General features: G+C 42.6%; 1 protein-coding gene across 5 annotated transcripts in view; it reads right to left on the minus strand.

Annotated features, from left to right (window-relative positions):
- The window catches only part of TBL1X (transducin beta like 1 X-linked), a 473,837-nt gene that overhangs the window by 63,771 nt on the left and 390,587 nt on the right, over window positions 1-19,479 (minus strand). For all 5 annotated transcript variants that reach the window (XM_030201627.1, XM_030201624.1, XM_030201623.1 and 2 more), the window contains one exon: window positions 5,854-5,999. In XM_030201627.1, the coding sequence (XP_030057487.1) occupies window positions 5,854-5,999 (146 nt within the window). The remainder of the gene's footprint in view (window positions 1-5,853; window positions 6,000-19,479) is intronic.

Raw genomic sequence — 19,479 nt, forward strand, 5'->3', positions numbered from 1 at the left:
GTCATTTCTATGAGTCACACAAGGAGAAGGAAAGCATCTTAAACACTACAGTGAGCACTAGAACATCAATTCACCTATTGTAAAACGAAAACAGACAGATTAGTACAGATCGTCAATCCTGCACAGTCAATGCCAACCGAAAGCCATGTCTTTTTCACAAACACAGATACACCCTAATCCACTATAGAATAAGTAATCATAAACTTTCTATTTAGACAAAAATTAAACTGAAGCCCCGATGCCAGACTCTGCATACAATGCAACACCACAGAAACAGAAAATATCCCCTAGTACTGTGCAAAATATAAAGACAGCAGATGTAAATTTGAAAAAACTAACAAATACCAATCACCACTTTACAAATAGAAATAAAACAAATACAGAAAATAAAATAATACCATTTTACTGGACTAATACATTTAGCTTCCAGAGGCCAAAATCTCCTTCCTCAGGTCAGTACAGTATAGTGCTGTTACAGTATCTTATCCTGACCTGAGGAAGGGGGCTTTGTTCTCTGAAAGTTAAGTCAAAATGTATTAAAATTAGTCCAATAAAAAGATTACCTTATTTACATGTTCTATTTATAAACAACACAGCTACAATACTATATCCTAAAGCAAAATAATAAAAATATATATTTACAGTTTGTTGTCTCTGGTTTCTGCTTTCCTCATCTTCTTTTCACTGTCTTCCTTCCATCCAGGATCTGTTTTTGCTCTCTCTCTGCCATCCAGTGTCTGCCCTCTCTAATGTCCCTTCCATCCACTGTCTGCCCTCTCTCTCCCTTCCATCCACCATTTGCCCCATTCTGCCCTCTTTCTCTCTCCCCCTTCCACCCATCATCTGACCTTTCTCTCTGCCCCTTCAATCCGTCTGCCCTCCCTCTCCCATTCATCCAGGGTCTGCCCTCCCTCATGCTCCCCACTTCCTTCCAGGGTCTGTTGTCCCCTCTCTCTCTGCCCCCCCTTTTCAGCCCCCAGTTCCACCTGCCCCTAGTTCCAGCCCCAGCCCACATCTCCCACCGGCCCCCCTTTTCAGCCCCACTATCCCACCAGTCCCCAGCCCTTTTCTCCCATCAGTCCTGAGCTTCAGCCCCCAGCCACTTCTCCCTGTCCCCTTTTCAGCCCCTAGTTTCAACCCCAGCCCTTTTCTCTCACCAGTCCTGAGCTTCAGCCCCAGCCAGTTCTCCCTGTCCCCTTTAAAGCCCACAGTTTCAGCCCCTGCCCCATTTCAGCCCACAGTTCTAGCACTAGCCCCCTTATCCCAAATACCCTCTTTTTCAGCCCCCAGTTCCAGCCCCCTTCATCCACCACATGCTTTGCAACCCCCCTTTTCAGCCCCAGACCCATTCTCCCACCTGCCCCAGGCATGGACCCATTCTCCCTCCTGCCCCCTTGTCGGACCTCAGTTCCAGCTTCAGACCCCTTCTCCCCTCTGAGCACCCCCACCCCTCCCGAATCCCCTTCTCCCCTGTGAGCACCCCTCTCAGCTCCCCCACCCCTCCCCAGTTCCCTTGTCCCCTCTGCGAACTCCTCTGAGCTCCCCCACCCCTCCCCAGTTCCCTTCTCCCTTCTGTGAACCCCTCTGAGCTCCCCCCACCCCTCCCCAGTTCCCTTCTGCGAACCCCTCTGAGTTCCCCCACCCCTCCCCAATTCTCTTCTCCCTTCTGCGAACCCCTCTGAGCTCCCACAGCCCTCCCCAGTTCCCTTCAACCCTCTGCGAACCCCTCTGAGCTCCCCCACCCCTCCCCAGTTCCCTTCTCCCCTCTGCGAACCCCTCTAAGCTCCCCACCCCTCCCCAGTTCCCTTCTCCCTTCTGCGAACCCCTCTGAGCTCCCCCACCCCTCCCCAAATTCCCTTCTCCCCTCTGCGAACCCCTCTGAGCTCCCCCACCCCTCCCCAGTTCCCTTCTCCCTTCTGCGAACCCCTCTGAGCTCCCCCACCCCTCCCCAGTTCCCTTCTCCCTTCTGCGAACCCCTCTGAGCTCCCCTCACCCCTCCCCAATTCCCTTCTCCCCTCTGCTCCCCACTTCCTTCTCCCATCTGAGCCCCCCCCCTCCGTGGAGAGCGACAGAGCCCTCTTCTCCTGCCACCATCCTGCGTTTTTTAAAAAAATCCATGCAGCGACGCAGGCAGTGCCTCGTGTCTGCCCTGCTGTGTGCTGTCAAAAAAGAAAATCGCTTTGCCGGCGTCGGGCCTTCTCTCGCTATGTCCCGCCCACTTTTGAGGTAACTTCCTATTTCCTCGAGGGCGGGACATAGCGCGAGAAGGCCCGACGCCGGCGAAGCAATTTTCTTTTTTGACAGCACACAGCAGGGCAGACACGAGGCGCTGCCTGCGTCGCTCGCTGAATGGATTTTTTAAAAAACGCAGGATGGTAGCAGGAGACGACGGAGCACCCCCCCACCCGCCGACCCCCGGGGCGGACCGCCCCCACCGCTCCCCCCTTGGTACGCCACTGCTTGGTGGTCAGTTTTTTCTGTGTTTTCCTGTTAAATGTATGATAAAGTTGAGCGAACAGATGTGTGTTTTCTGGTACCCTAAACTACTGAAATTATTTCTCGATTCAAAAAAAAAAAAAGATGCCTTATTACCAAAACCTGAATGACAGGATCTCGGTTACTGTTAATTAATTGATGGTATGGATTTGTAATGTACCTACATAGTCACTTTTCCTTCTTACATAAATTTCGGGTGTATTATTTAGTTGACATCTCTCATTTTTCTTTTGCCTCTCCTCTTTATTTGTGGGCTTGGACTCTGCTGCTCAAGAGTGGATTGTTTTCTTTATGAAAAGTCCTCTTCATTGTGTTAGTAGTTGCTTGAGTCTCATAATTTTTCTGTAACAAATTCTTTATTTTCTTATATTATTTGAAAATTATAATATAAAAAGAAGTGAAAGGACACATGTACTTTTCTTTTTGAAAAGCATCTAAGGAAAAGCACCAGCAGAGACTTCCACCTACTTTTTCTATATGTGTAAATTCCAGCCAAACCAAGGTGTGTAGGTTTGAAACCCTGCCTTGTCCCCAGAAACATCTCTACTAAATGCACCTTGTGGGACGAGGGTGAGCAATTTTGAACTAGCAACAAATAATTAAAAAAAAAAAAAGCAAAAAGGCAACAAATTCACAAGTACATACTGAAACATGAAGAGTGCAAAATCAAATAACTAAACATTATCTTGCAAGGTATCTCAAATTTATCCAAAACAAATTGTTTTCAATCTTTTATCTTGAAAATATTAAAAAAAAAAAATCAACAATTTCAAGAGATGTAGATGTGAAAAAAGACTCAACATTTTTAGGCACCACGTATAAAATTATGCTTGCACTTCTCATATTGTCATCAAGTCTCTCTGGACAACTTAAAGGGAAGCCCTTGTCCTGTTTACTGACAGCTCTGGTACAATCTGGACAACACCAGGGTGGTCTGCAATGATTTTTAGCAACATTACAGTTGAAAGTCCAGTGCTACTTATCTGCTTTGAATATCAGACGGTGTGCTTTCAAAACTGAAATGGAAACACATTATATGTTGTAAAGAGAGCTATCCTGCAGCACCAAATTTATGGCTGGCAGGGATGCTCAAGCTCTGTCAGCTGAAGAGATTCGCCAGTTAGAATAAACAAGAAGTGTTGGCGTTGGAGGCTAGAGCACCTGCTGGTTTTCTCGCTGCTAAGGCAGAATGGGTGGGAGGGCTCCAGCATTGAGGCCCAGATGCACAAAACCTAACGAGCCCACAACTTGCGTTTTAAACTGGTTCCAGCCAATTTAAAACGCAAGTAGTTCACCCCGGGCATGCACTAAGGGCATTTTCCCTGCCACGGTAGCAGGCAACGAAAACGGAATGCAAATGTTTGAAAAGCTATTATAATGAGCTGCAGTACCATTGCAGCCCATTATAATCAGATGCACTATCGTTTTTCCGATTCCCTTACCATAGGAACCCTAACGAGATGTCTGACCTCTTGTTAGGGCTCCTGTGAGGGAATCGGAAAGGAAAAGGGCCCCCAAAAAAGGTAAAACAGAAAAAAAAAAAAAGCAGGGAGCGCAGGTGAGGGGCGTCCTTTAAGGACGTACTCTCCCTGCGCTTCTGAGAGACGTCTTTTTTTTTTTTTTTTGCAGTTTTTTGTTCTGCCGGCACTCGTGTTTTTTTTCCCCCTTCTGAGTCTTCGCCGCGCCACTTACCCCTCCAACAGCGAAATTTTTCTATTTTCCTGGTTGTCGGAGAATCGGGACGTCCCTTTAGATTAGGCTCCTCTTCCTGGTCTCTTCAGCCAATCAGAGCGCGTTTCGCTGACAACAGCCAGCGAAGCCCGCTTTGATTGGCTGAAGAGACCAGGAAAAGGAGCCTAATCTAAAGGGACGTCCCGATTTTCCGACTCAGGTACCGAAGGACTAGAGAATGCAAGTGAGCTACAACGAGTAGCTCATTTGCATTCTCTATCGTTGATGCATTCGCTATGGAATCGGTAGGGAACGAGAATTACCAATGTCTTTCATGCATCTGGGCCTGAATCTCTTCAGCTGGTAGGGCTTAGCATAGCTGCCAGCAAAGGTGAAAATGGCTGGTGGGGGGGGGGGGGGGGGGGAGAAAGAAAATGCTTGTCTCCCCAGTCCACTCCTAGCCCCCCTCCGAGATTAAGTTCTGGCTATGCCCCTGGTTCATATCAGTGATAGGCGCCCAGAAGTTTTCATTTTTGTTGTTTCTCCATGTCGTTTAGGGGAATGTTCATTTTGTTTGATGGTCTCCCCTCATATCATCACGGGAGATAACACAAAGGAAAATTTCTTGGGCCTTCTTCCCCCTCCCAACCAGGAACAGACACCCCTCACCTTGTCCACAGTCCCCCTCCCCCCACAGGCTTATTTGAATCCATAGTGGTCCAGCAGGGGTCCGTTGGGGCAGGAGCAATGCCCATTCATTCCTTCCCAAGGCTTTGGCTATATCCAATATGGTGGTCGCAACCTTTCATACTGCTCTTGCATTACATGAGACTAGGGTGAAAATTGTGGCTGCCATATTAGATGCAACAGCAACTAAGGGCAGGAACAAATGATTGATAAAACAGGGAAAAACAGAGATAGAGACAGAAAGTAGTAGAGGGATAAAGAGAGGTTGAAAATGGGGTACAAGGATGGATATCAGTGAGAAAAACTAAAGACATCTTGCATTTCACAAACAACAAGGGTTGATATTCAGCCGGTGGGTGCTCAGTATTTTGCTGACTGCCGCTGGTGTTAAGCCCAGAAATTCAATGCCAGGCCTGTCCGGGCTTCAGCACTGAATTTCTGGGTTTCTGGAGCTACCTAAATCATAGCTGGTTAAGTGCAATATTCAGCACTTAACCAGCTATGAGGCACCATATAAAGATAGGACTGATTTTTACAGTCCTATTTATGCAGTTACCCTGATCGGTTAAGTGCCGATTCTGTTCCCAGAATGAACCCTAAAATAGCAGGTTTAGCAATAGGCGCTAACTGGATATTATCAGCGGCACTAACTGATTTACGTGAAAATGACTGGTTAGCCCTGAACAGGATATTTAACTGGCCAAGAGTCGTTTCTGGCTGGTTAAATCGCTTTGAATATTGGCCCAAACATTTTTTTTGAAGAAAATGCATTTGGATTTACCTACAGTAATTCTACAGAATTCCTAGAAGTCTTCAAAATACTCAGTTAACCTGGTGATATCAATCAAGCTTCGTCCATTTTCATTTGCCATAGGAGCCACCTCTGTGGGTGCCAATGGGTTCTGAGCATCCACAATATTGGGAAGAGTAATTTGTATTTTGTTTGGCACCCCTAGAAATTTAAAATGTTGGCACCCATGGCGGCCATAAAGTACTTACTTCATTGATGCTGATCTCGGCCTCCACGTACTGCAGGCCTTTCTGGAGAATGGAAATCAGGGCAGCAGGTGGCACTAGTGTTCCGTTGATGTTGGACTGGCTAATGTGACTTTCAATACCGAATGTAAAGGCAGAATGAGTGAAACCTGGAAGCAAGAAGAGAGGAAACCATGGATAGATACCTAGAATCTTATATTCTGAGTACCCATTTTAAACCAAGTGAGAACCACAATGAAGACTGGACCTCTTGCTGTTTCTCATTCTGTTTAAATCTATAAATTTTGCTGTACCAGAAATAAAGAGTAATTCAAAATATTCCCATAGCAAGGTAGTTAACTGAAAATATTTTTTAAAAGATGATTATATTTGACCACACTTTTTCCTCTCTTTTCTTCCAAGTCCACACCCAGCTTTCCCAATGTTGAATATATTAGCCTTGCAAACACCCAACGCACAATTCATATGTGGGCATCTGCAAATGAAGGGAAGAAGCAATTTTTAGTAGCTCATCTAAACACAGAACCCTTGATATTCAAAACCATTTAACTAGGGTGGACCGGACTGGTGGAGGGGTTGCATTGTATATTAATGAGAGCCTTGACTCAGATAGATTACAAATTCAGCAGGACACAAATCACACCTTTGAATCATTGTGGGTTGAAATTCCATGTAAAAAAGGGAAAAAAACGGTGATAGGAGTGTACTACCGTCCGCCTCGCCAGGATGAGCAGGTAGACACAGAAATGATAAAAGAAATCAGAGACGCGAACAAAATGGGCAATGTGATAATAATGGGTGACTTCAATTATCCAAATATAGACTGGGTAAATGTAACATCGGGACACGCTACAGAGATACAATTCCTTGATGAAATCAAGGACAGCTTTATGGAGCAACTGGTGCAGGAGCCGACGAGAGAAGGAAAAATTTTAGACTTGGTCCTTAGTGGAGCGCATGATCTGGTGAGGGACGTTATGGTACTGGGGCCGCTTGATAATAGTGACCATAATATGATCAGTTTTGATATCGACCTTGAAGTAACTGTACACAGAAAGTCAAATACGTTAGCGTTTAACTTTAAAAAAGGAGACTATGATAAAATGAGAAGAACGGTAAAAAAAAAAACTTAGGGGGGCAACTGAGAGAGTAAAAACTGTACAACAGGCGTGGACGCTGTTCAAAAATACCATCCTGGAGGTCCAGGCCATACATATTCCGCGAATTAGAAAAGAAAGACGGAACTCCAAAAGACAGCCGGCCTGGTTGAAAAGTGAGGTGAAGGAAGCTATTAGGGCTAAAAGAAACGCCTTCAGAAAATGGAAGAAGGAACCGTCTGAAAATAACAAGAAGCAGCATAAGGAGTGTCAAAGCAAATGCAAAACGCAGATAAAGAAGGCCAAGAGGGATTAAGGAAAACAGCATTAGAGGCAAAAAAACATAGTAAATTTTTTTTTCGGTATATTAAAAGCAGGAAGCCGGCAAAAGAATCGGTTGGGCCGCTGGATGACCGAGGGGTAAAAGGGGCGCTCAAGGAAGACAAAGACGTAGCGGAGAGCCTGAATGAATTCTTTGCTTCGGTCTTCACCGAGGAAGATTTGGGTGGGATACTGGTGTCAGAAATGGTATTTCAAGCGGACGAGTCGGAGAAACTTACTAACTTCACGGTAAACCTGGAGGACGTAATGGGGCAGTTCGGCAAACTGAAGAGTAGCAAATCTCCTGGACCGGATGGTATTCATCCTAGAGTACTGATAGAACTGAAAAATGAGCTTGCGGAGCTACTGCTAGTGATATGCAACTTATCCTTAAAATCGAGCGTGGTACCGGAAGATTGGAGGGTGGCCAATGTAACACCCATTTTTAAAAAAGGCTCCAGGGGAGATCCGGGAAATTATAGACTGGTGAGTCTGACGTCGGTGCCAGGGAAAATGGTAGAGGCTATTATTAAAAACAAAATTACAGAGCACATCCGAGGACATGGATTACTGAGACCGAGTCAGCACGGCTTTTGTGTGGGGAAATCTTGCCTGACCAATTTACTTCAATTCTTTGAAGGAGTAAACAAACATGTGGACAAAGGGGAGCCAGTTGATATTGTGTATCTGGATTTTCAAAAGGCGTTTGACAAGGTACCTCATGAAAGGCTACAGAGGAAATTGGAGGGTCATGGGATAGGAGGAAATGTCCTATTGTGGATTAAAAACTGGTTGAAGGATAGGAAACAGAGAGTGGGGTTAAATGGGCAGTATTCACAATGGAGAAGGGTAGTTAGTGGGGTTCCTCAGGGGTCTGTGCTAGGACCGCTGCTTTTTAATATATTTATAAATGATTTAGAGATGGGAGTAACTAGCGAGGTAACTAAATTTGCTCATGACACAGTTATTCAAAGTCGTTAACTCGCGACAGGATTGTGAAAAATTACAAGAGGACCTTACGAGACTGGGAGACTGGGCGGCTAAATGGCAGATGACATTTAATGTGAGAAAGTGCAAGGTGATGCATGTGGGAAAAAAGAACCCGAATTATAGCTACGTCATGCAAGGTTCCACGTTAGGAGTTACGGACCAAGAAAGGATCTGGGTGTTGTCGTCGATAACACGCTGAAACCTTCTGCTCAGTGTGCTGCTGCGGCTAGGAAAGCGAATAGAATGTTGGGTATTATTAGGAAAGGTATGGAAAACAGGTGTGAGGATGTTATAATGCCGTTGTATCGCTCCATGGTGCGACCGCACCTTGAGTATTGTGTTCAATTCTGGTCGCCGCATCTCAAGAAAGATATAGTAGAATTGGAAAAGGTGCAGCGAAGGGCGACTAAAATGATAGCGGGGATGGGACGACTTCCCTATGAAGAAAGACTAAGGAGGCTAGGGCTATTCAGCTTGGAGAAGAGACGGCTGAGGGGAGACATGATAGAGGTATATAAAATAATGAGTGGAGTGGAACAGGTGGATGTGAAGCGTCTGTTCACGCTTTCCAAAAATACTAGGACTAGGGGGCATGCGATTAAACTACAGTGTAGTAAATTTAAAACAAATCGGAGAAAATGTTTCTTCACCCAACGTGTAATTAAACTCTGGAATTCATTGCCGGAAAATGTGGTGAAGGCGGTTAGCTTAGCAGAGTTTAAAAGGGGGTTGGACGGTTTCCTAAAGGACAAGTCCATAAACCGCTACTAAACGACTTGGGAAAAATCCAAAATCCCAGGAATAACATGTATAGAATGTTTGTACGTTTGGGAAGCTTGCCAGGTGCCCTTGGCCTGGATTGGCCGCTGTCGTGGACAAGATGCTGGACTCGATGGACCCTTGGTCTTTTCCCAGTATGGCATTACTTATGTACTTAGCCAGGAATGGCACCTGGCCGGTTAAATGGTACTTAGTCGGTTATTCACAAAGTTTCACTGGGACATGGTCCATCAACCAGCCACAACCCACTAAAAAATTCACGGTTAGCGGTGAGTCGATTATATTGCACGATATAACTGGCTATCCACTAATTTTCAGAGTGAATTTGGTGGCCATGTTTGGCATTGTGAATTCCTAGAGTATCTTTGGCCAGTTCCCAACTTAACTGGCCAGCTGGGAACTAGCGGAGAAGGGGTTGTCTGTCAGGGCGGATAGGGGGAGGCTGGCCTGCAGCTGCAGCAGGGCTACAGTTTTGGGTTTCTGCCATAAACGCACAGGCATTTTCGGCAGTAACCTGAACCCGGATTTCGAGTCTGTTTCGATGTCGAATCCGAAATTCAGTCATTCTCTACACCAAATACGTATATAGAATATAGAATAATAGCACTCATGCACATCATTGGTGCCAATGGTTGGCATTTATGCATATAAAGGCTAGATGCTATTCTATAAAAATGAAGCACCAAAATCGCTTAGAGCATAACTCCACAGGGGCAAACATATAGGCAGGGTATGAGTAGGTCATAGGCATGTCGCCAAACAACCTGTGCAACTTATAGAATGCTATCGGTTGTTCGGTTGTGCTCATTGCATGGTGCACTTAGGTGCAGCAACTTACACCTGCCACTGACCTGCCATAAGCGGGCCTGCCTAAATATTGGTGTGCCAACAAGGTTTTGTACTAGTATGATTTAACAGCTTAGCTGAACCTAAGTGCTAGGTGTGCCACTTTGTAGGGCTACATCTGGATTCCCAGTTATGGAATTGCCCCTTAAATATTAGTATAGGAGAAAGTGGGATGGTTGACCACGGAGCACCAAAAACTGGATAGATTGATCTTAAAAACACTTGTTTATTGGTGAAAAAAGACTCGACACAACTGTTGTGTTTCGGCCGTTAGGCCTGCATCAGGAGTCTACAAAACACATATACACGTATACATTAGTGGGGTGTTAAGTTCTCCGCTTGTTTACGGATTTGTTCAAATACATACCCTTAAATATTAGCACATGCCATACATCTCTCTACACTGATAAGACTAAAAATGAGCTGAAAATTCAAGACAAAACTTGAAGCAAAAGAATTTCAGCTTTGTTTAAATCCCAATAGAATTTTCTGAATTTCCTTATATTTGCTCAAGAGATTCATCAGAAATTTAAAATCTACTAGATTCAATGTGGATTAACAGAAGTTCACACTGAACGTGACCACTACAGACATCATGAAAAACAGAGCTGTAGACAGCAGCAGGTTAAAAATCAGAGACGCTAGTTGGTGAGATCAACATAGAACCTGCTCCCTCAGAGCTCAGAAAGAATCATAGTCTTCCAAAAAAGGGGCACTAGGCAAAGTCCAGCCCCTGCAGGAGGCCAAATCAGTCCTAAAGAAAAGCAAACCCAATCATGCTGGCCCCAAGTAACGATGACTTACTCTTAGATGATGAGCGATGCCTCTTCTGTCCATGAGCATAGAGAGATCCCTACACTGGATGTACTGGTGATTCTCCCTATTCTTCTTAAGGGGAAGAACCAGGGCAGAGGAGCAGCTTGGGTGTCAACTAACCATAGGGCCTCCACTATATCAGTCCTGAACTTTCTGATCCGAAGTGACAATTGGCCCCCAGTTAGGACAGCTGAGGATATCATGACCCAGGGTTAGGCAGTGAAAACTAGCTGCATAGCCATCTATGAATAAACATTTTTTGTCCTGCATGTTAAAGTCTGAGGATGGGTATGCGTTAAGGAATACATCCAGATCAAACTCAATCTTGAACGGAAGGGTGGAGAAAAGAAGGGGGCGCCTAAATTCTATTTTATTCTATGAGGGAGAAGCAGGTAAGAAACTGAAAGAAAATAAGGAAAAGGTAAAAGTCCTGAGGCACAAAAGGGTTGCTTGTTTCAGCCAAGATGCTGGGAGGCATCAAAATCCACCTCCAATGCTAAACATTGGCTGAGAAATTGGAAGGCATTTACTGCACAGGAAATCCTGTGCGTGCTCGGATTTTTTTTTATTCTTTCTGAGCTCTGTGAGAGCAGGGTCTGTGTTGGCTGCCATCAGATGATGTCATCCACTAGGGTGGCTGATTTCATCTCATTTGTTGGTGAAGAATTTGGATAATCTGCTTTAACTTTGATACGTATGTACCGATTCCTGGAATTTGTTGTGTTGGAAAAAAATGTTAGCTACACTACTTCAATGAACTATATACAGGTTCCTTAGTTTTAGAAAAGTTTCTAAAGCATTAGATATAACCATAGTCCACAGCTGGCCTGGGGTCAAGAGAATTCACAACTATGCGCCAAGTGGTTAGTCATAAGTGAGTATTACCAGGCTTTGGTATATGAATACGCTAGTGCATAGCCTTTGGAAAATACCCAAATCCTCCTCAGACTGAAGATTCTAAATGAAAGTACATTACAGAAATTTAACTATCACCCAGTATCAAATCTACCTTTTGTCTCTGAAGTAGTCAAGAATGTAGTGTCCACTCAACTGAGAGATTACCTAGATAAGTCCAATTTATTATATCCTCAAACCAGTTTCTGGAAGTATCAAAGTACTGAGAAAGCCCTTATAGGTGTGACTACTTTCATCCAATATAATCTAGACCAGGACAATATAAGATTATTTATTTTACGACACCCTTCTGCAGCATTTTACCTGGTCGATCACATTCTACTTTTGAGCAGACTAACAGATATTGGAGTATCTGGCACTAGAATGGTTTCATTCATATCTTCTTAATAGGTCCTTTATTATCCAATGGCAAAATTCAGTCTCTGAACCATTTCCTTTCTCATGTTGGTCAATACTAGCACTTATGTTATTTAATATATTTATAGTCCCTTCTGCCTGATCCAAACTTTGGAGTTGACGTCTTTCATATACATAGACGACATTCAAATTCTGACCAAGTTTGACCCTCAAAATCCGCAGGATGTCTTGTTAATGAATCAGAACCTCTCTGATATCTCAACGGTGCATTCAAATAAACAACCTGGAGAAATCAAAGGCTCATATTTTCTCTAGGAAATGTACTCCCCACAGTCACTGTGTGGCTGACTAACAAATTCTTATTGTGAATTCTATCAACATTCTTGGTGTCACCATAGAGGATGATCTAAATTTCCAGTTATACAGCTCAGATTTCACTAGGAAATGTTTCTTTCTTCTCAAAATAATTTGTTTCATCCTAGCCCTTTTGGATAATGTCACTTGCATTTCTCCTACACAAATTAATGAGCTGCTTAGATTACTACAGTGCTCTTTTTAAGGTCTGTAAATAATTGATATTAGATGTCTTCAAGGAATTCAGAATGTGGCCATCAAGCTCCTCAAAGGTGCAAGGAGATTTGATCATGTTACTTCATTTTTGAAGGAAGCACATCAGCTGCCATTATCATCTTGAATCCCATTTAAAAATTCTGATGTTAGTACATAAATTCAGGTTTATCATTTCTATCCTGGTTGATTATCCCTTATATCTCTCTCAGGAACCTTAGATCCACTCAGCAGAACTTGCTAATAGTTCCCTCAATCAGGCACATTCATTTAGACTCTGTAAGAAACTCCATTTTCGGTGTAATGGCCCCAACATTATGGAATAATTTACCCATGCATCTAAGAATGGAGTGGTCCTTTTCAAAATTTAAAACTGATGGGTTACTGATGCTCACCCAGGCAAGAAAGGGTTATATTTGTAGCTGGGAACCTATGTGAAATGTCCCAAAAAATGCCTATTTAACTAAAGTAATGTAGGCATTTATACACCTTTATAAAAAAAGACACCCAGAACCAACCCCAACAATGTGCAAATACACACCAGTTTACATCTGCTTTAAATGGTGTAAATTTGTACAAGTATTCGAAGTATGTACCTGCTTATTTTATAAACTTAGGCGGAGATTCTATACATGGCACCTAGAAAATCTGCGTGGAAATCGTTTTTGCTTAGCATATTCTATAAGATTTAGGTGCGCCTAAAACTTTGTGCATCCATTTACACCAATGAAAACGTGGTGTAAATCCCTGCACATAGATTTAGGCAGACTGGGCCATATTCTATAACAGCACGTGTAAGTTTGAGAATGGCCATGAAATGCTCATTTCTCCGCCTATAACCACACCCCTTTTTTGATGTGTGCATTGGAATTTAGGCACAGTGAGTTATGAACGTAAATTCTAATTATTGCAAGTTAGTACTTATTATTGCTTAAGTGCTAACGCCAATTGGCTTGTTAAGCCAATTAAGTTACATGCATTGTTATGGAATATGCTTAGATTTAGGAACGGAACACTAGGCATGATATACAGAATCCGGCAGTTAATGTGTACACTGCAACTATGCACCCCAGAAATACCTGTATACAATCCACAAAAAGTATGCATGACCTTTCAGTGTGTGTTCATTTTACACTTGAATATTTCCTTAAAGTCCTCTCTTTTATGATATCCTTTTTTCTTTAGGGTATAATTTTATAAACTCATTTTCATGTGCATATGCCAATATACGTGTAACGCATCATAAAATTATCTCACATGTAAACATGTGACAGCAAGATCGCATGAAGTTGCACATGCATTCAGTGACATGTTCTAGGTCAGAATTTGAGTAGAGCACAGGCTGATGTGTAATTTATGTGCATATTTTATAATATATATGTGACTGTGTGTACTATATATGTGTATAATGGAGTGCAAATGTACAGGTTCATTTTACCTGTGATTTCTGTACAATTTGTGCTAGTATTTTACACAAACAGAATACAAACAGGTGTCTCTTTGCCCTCTCATCCAGGTGACCAATTTTAAAATTACCCTCTTAAAATTAAAGGACAAAAATCCCAAAAGTACAGCTTAGAATGCTCTACTTTGAACACAGCAATTGATTTTTGAAAGTACAGCAGTTGTCTCTGTTCTAAGGCCAGTACTAAATATGTACTGAATGGAGAAGAAATAGTATGTGACACTGTGCAAATGAATTTCCTGAACAAAGCTGCCTCACAGTGCCACAGGGTCAACTCTTTTTCACACATTAATCCCAGAGGCAAAAATGTAAACAGACTGGTTTGCAAAGGTGGTTGTGGAGAGAGAGGGGATGAGTGCAAACTGAAGAATTCTTGGACAATCAGTTTGAATTCATTAAAGTAGCCTTGGATACCCTATACTCTCCTAGGTTTCTGGAAATGGGGGTGGGGGTGGGGGAGAGACATAGGAGAGGCAGATTCCTGTTGTGGTGTATACCCATTATAGTAAAGACCATTTTAATTAAGCATGTGTTATATATAACATGAAAATTAGTTAATTCTAGGTGCTATCAGTCTAGCTTTTCCTGCAATTCTACCTATATGCACTAGGGTTAATTTCCCCCCTCTTTCATACTGCTTTCACTGTCCCGTTTGAACTATAATCTCTTCATCACAACTTTTATTGACCCCCCTTCTGCTGTATCTAAAAAGGAATATTTTAGATTACATGTACAAACAAACTTTCAGAAGTATCAGCCCCCAAAGCACTGGAGATTAAAAACATCAACAACAAAAACAAACATTTCCCCCAGGATTCTATATATCGCACCAAGATATCTGCGCGGAAATGGAAGCGTATTCCATAACAATGGTCATAACTTAATTAGTTAAGAAATTAATCAGAGCTAATAATTGGATATAAACCAATAATCAGCACTAATTGGCATTAATTAGAATTTATATGCATTATTTGCTAAGCGTATTTTCACGTGGTGCACGTAAATATAAGTCACATAGTTGAAAAGTGGGTGTGGTTGTGGGCATGGAATGGATGAGTCCTGGGCGTTTCTAAAATCTAAGCGCATTGTTACAGAATACACCCGGTCTGCACCTAATGTAAGCATCAGGATTTACACCACGTTTTACTTGGTGTAATTGACCACAATTAAATTTAGTCACATGAACCAGCGCTCAGTGCATTCTATAAACAGTGCGGAAATTTAGGCTTATTCTATAAAGTATGCCTAAATTAAAGCTGTGTTTTAAGCCTATAAAACTGCCATATTTCCTGAAGTGTATTTCTCTAGTTTGGCCAGCAGGTGGTGCATGTTTATGTTTTGAAGCTGCTGTGGAACCATGGATGTTTTCTTGGAATAAGTCTTTTGAAAAGGCAGTATGCAGGATGCTTTCAAAGATTGTTGTTCTGGGCTCTGACTAGTCCAGGAGCTCATTTTCATTTGGATGTTACTGGCTTTTTCCCCCATCTTAGCCAGGAAGAAAAGAGAGAGGGATCTCTTTGCTAAAGCCCTGTAAACAATTACATTTGATAACTTGTGAGAAGCTATATGTCCTGATCTTCCAAGGTACTTATTAGAAAGTAAACAAATGTTCAGTTAGTGTTATAATTGATCCATATTTCAGTTACCTGTTATTGTTTGCTGAGTGCACTTTTTCTGTTCATTGTTCAATATTTTTAAGATAATAAACAATTTTCAGTTTATTGCCTCTGCTGTCTGGACTGATAAAGAATCCTTGTGGTTTGTGTGATGGGTCTGTGAGTGCTTTCTGGGAACTGTGGGACCACTGGGAGAAATCACTAGGGATAATTTGAGAATGGGAAACTTCCCCAGAGGCAGTTGGGACCCAGTCGATGGGAGAAGTGTGCTAGTGTAGAGCACAAGTGGCAGGTGCAGGCAGATCTACACTGTGCTGGGGATAGACCCTCTAAGTGGTCACGGGGTAACCCTAGGCGGGCGGATGGGCATTTCATGACAAATGCATACTTTATATAATATCTCTAGTCCTTTGTGGGTTAAATAACAGGCAAGCAAAGAGACACATCATGACAATTATTTCTAAAAGATCTATATATTTCTCTTTCACCCATTCACAGCTATTGGTTATGTTGTGATCACTTCATTTAAGAGATTACTGCCAAGACATTACCTACTTTGCCTTATGATTATATAAGAGAAGACATAGTTATGACTTACCTAGTGACAACTGTTCTGTGAGTTCTGCTAGTGGGAATACACCCTCCCTCCATTAGGGGGAGGCAAGACAAATTCTTGCTCTATCAACTGTATAGTATATACTAGCACAATATTACATTTTCCATAGGCAAGCCTTTTGTCTACTGTTTACAAACATTCCCCTTTGTTTTTCTAGTAAATTCTGTTCTCTTGGTCTCTCTCCCTCTCAAGAAATTTGTGGTCTGAATGGATTACATAAATATTTCCACACTGGTACGGATCAAAGGTCCATCAAGTCCAGTATTCTGTGCTCAACTGTGGCTAATTGAGGTCACATGTATATGGCAGGATCCCAAAACAGTAAAATAGATTTCATGATGCTTATCACTGGAATAAGCAGTAGATTTTCCTCAAGTATACCTTAATAATGGTTTATGAACTTTTCCTCTACCACATTCCTTGGCAACAAATTCCAGAGCTTAATTATATGTATAAGTAGGCTTCTGATAGGTCCAAGATGGCTAAGAACTCCCCTGGCCAAAAAGCACCACAACTGACAGTCCAAGATGTGACAGGAGGAGCCCTCCATGATATACAGGAAATATCTCCCTCTTCTTTTTTTGGACTTTAGCACCAGTACCACTGTATGCAAACTGTAGAGATAAAGGGGGTCACCAGTAGCACTGCTGCTTTTTCTGGCGTATTGCAGCGGGAAGCCAAGAACACTTTGTGGATTTGGGTCAGTAGCTCAGAAGCATAGTTATGTACAATTGGTCTCCCAAAATGTGAGGCAAGACAGAAGAAAACTGCCAAGGCAACAGTCAACTGACCCCCAACCCCATGTCATTCAGCAAACTTAAGTCCACTGAGGAGAGAGGATTTTGTTTGGTATCCCCTTATCAAGCCACAAGTGGGTTGAGAACCTGGGGAACTGGGTTCAAATCCCACTGCAGCCTAATAGTTAGTAGTAGTAGTAGTAGCTATGACCACCAAAAAACTATCCCATAATCCCATCATCCTGAAAACTGCCCCACTCCCAAAACTGCCAAACTGCACCCACCCACAACTGACCTAAATCCCCAACGTCCCCTTTCAACTGCTCCACCAACTTGCAAATTCCCCACCCCCAAAACTGCTACAACTGTCCTACCACACTGCAATCTGCCCCACACCCCCAAAAAATACTCTCTGGAAATTCCCTATCCCCAAAACTACTCAATGCTCCCCCCTCCCCCCCAATACATTCACATATGCTAAGAGGTTGGATAGAATTCTATGAGTTCTGTGTATTGGATCCCCTGGCCACAAGGGAATATCTGGCTAACATGAGCTCCTTAGGCTTGCAACAGACTGGGTACAGGACACATGCATTATTGAAGGTAAGTTTAATGTTACTGTATCTCCAACCTAGCATCCAAAATCAAGGAAACGGGAACAAGATACAGAAACGAAGGCCGACAGTTACTGGAATCCAGAAGCAAACAGAAGCAATGTAATTCTGCTACAGATTCAATTCAATTCAAAACAAATCTTGTATACCGATAAAATCCCCTGTTCAGATGGAGAACCCTGCCAAATAGAGGACCACAGGACACCAGACAGCAAATCAGGAGCAGCAAGACAAAATAACGAACCAATGAAGGACGAGCCAAGGGGCAGTACATAAATACCCAAGCCCTCTCTGGGTTGGTTCCCACTGGGAAAATCAGAAAACACATAACTCAGTGAATGGGCTGACAGGATCTAAGGTTCTGGAAGGAGGAACCAGTGCCCTTCTGCAAAGCTAACACCCACATACTTTCCACACTCTTTAGATGTTAATAGAAGACATATAAATACTTATTACCCTTATAAAGTGATGCTTCATTAAAATGACTTCTGCAATCTCCATGCGACAGCAGGTCACATGCTCACATAAGACTGTGCTGCTCCAGCATTAAAATTACATTATACAGCATCAGTCTATTCACTATATTCTGTATAAATTGATATTTATGTAGCACTGATATCTAGATCTATTCAGCAATCACAGCACTTCAGAAACATAACAGAACCACCTCTGGGTTCATGTTAGTGCGCATTACAATTTCTGAGGTGAATTAAGGATCACAATTCCCCAAAACTTTGAAATAAATGAAAACCCAAAACAAAGAATGCCAAACATGAATATAATTATTGTTACCCAGTTCCAGCTGGATAAACTAAGCAACCTGAAGGCAAAATGATTTCGCCCAAGGCAGCAGGAAGGTAGGGCTGGAGTTCATGGTCCCCAGGGTTCTCCAAGCCCACGCTGTTCTACCTGCTGGAGGAGGTTGTCTCTCAATCAGTTCTTTTGACAGTGTTCTGAAGTAATTATCATCATCTCTTACAGTCTGTAGATATTCTAACATGATCCTTTCATACTCAGGATTGGCACAGTTTCTGACACTTGTAACTTGGCTAGCACTCTGCTGCTAGCATAAAATCTACGGGCATAAAGAAGGGACAAGAAGAAACTGCCTTTATTTTCCTTAAAAGGGCTCCCGTAGAGATTTCAAGAGGGGGAGGAGAGATATTTGGCACAAGTGAACACATTCTTCTGAATTATGAGTTAGCTGAAAGAAAGTGGCATTCAAGAATATAAGGCAGCTCTCCACCCCCCTAACCACCCACCACAGCCCATCTGCAGCTATGCCATTTCACTGAACAATTTCAGCACAACTGCTTAAATAGTCTGACAAAGAGCCAGATGCTGCTGTTGCTGGAAAAATATCTCCCACAGTTGACATCTGGATCTTGGGCTTATATCTAGAGAGGAAGGAAAGGAAGAATGGTGTGATGTGATGTTTGCAACTGAATGGAGCCATGCCAACCTACTGCAGTCACACACTACACTCACAAACAGCCATTTTAAAGTAGTACAGCTCCACTTCAATTCACAGAGAGGGATAACCAGGCAGACATGTCATTTTTACCAATTCTAAACTTGGTAGATGAGAGACCTTTTTTTTACTAAAGCTTGGTGGGCACAATGGAATTAGCGCATGCTAAATGATAAGAAGCTCAAAGGTATAAAATGGACTTCTTAGTATTCAGCGCGAGCTATGCTTTAGTAAAAGAGCCACTAAGTCTTTCCAACTTTTAAACCAGTAAGAGAGAGCTGCCCTCATAGGGGATAAGAATAATGTAGGATGAAAAGGAATAAACAAAATCAATATTCACCGATTGTTTACAAATCACATTAGAATTTAATTCATGACAAAAAGGTCGATATTCAAAGCAATTAGCGGGTAGGAGAGGCTC

Source organism: Microcaecilia unicolor, chromosome 4 (genome assembly GCF_901765095.1).
Source record: "Microcaecilia unicolor chromosome 4, aMicUni1.1, whole genome shotgun sequence".
NCBI classification, from domain to species: domain Eukaryota; kingdom Metazoa; phylum Chordata; class Amphibia; order Gymnophiona; family Siphonopidae; genus Microcaecilia; species Microcaecilia unicolor.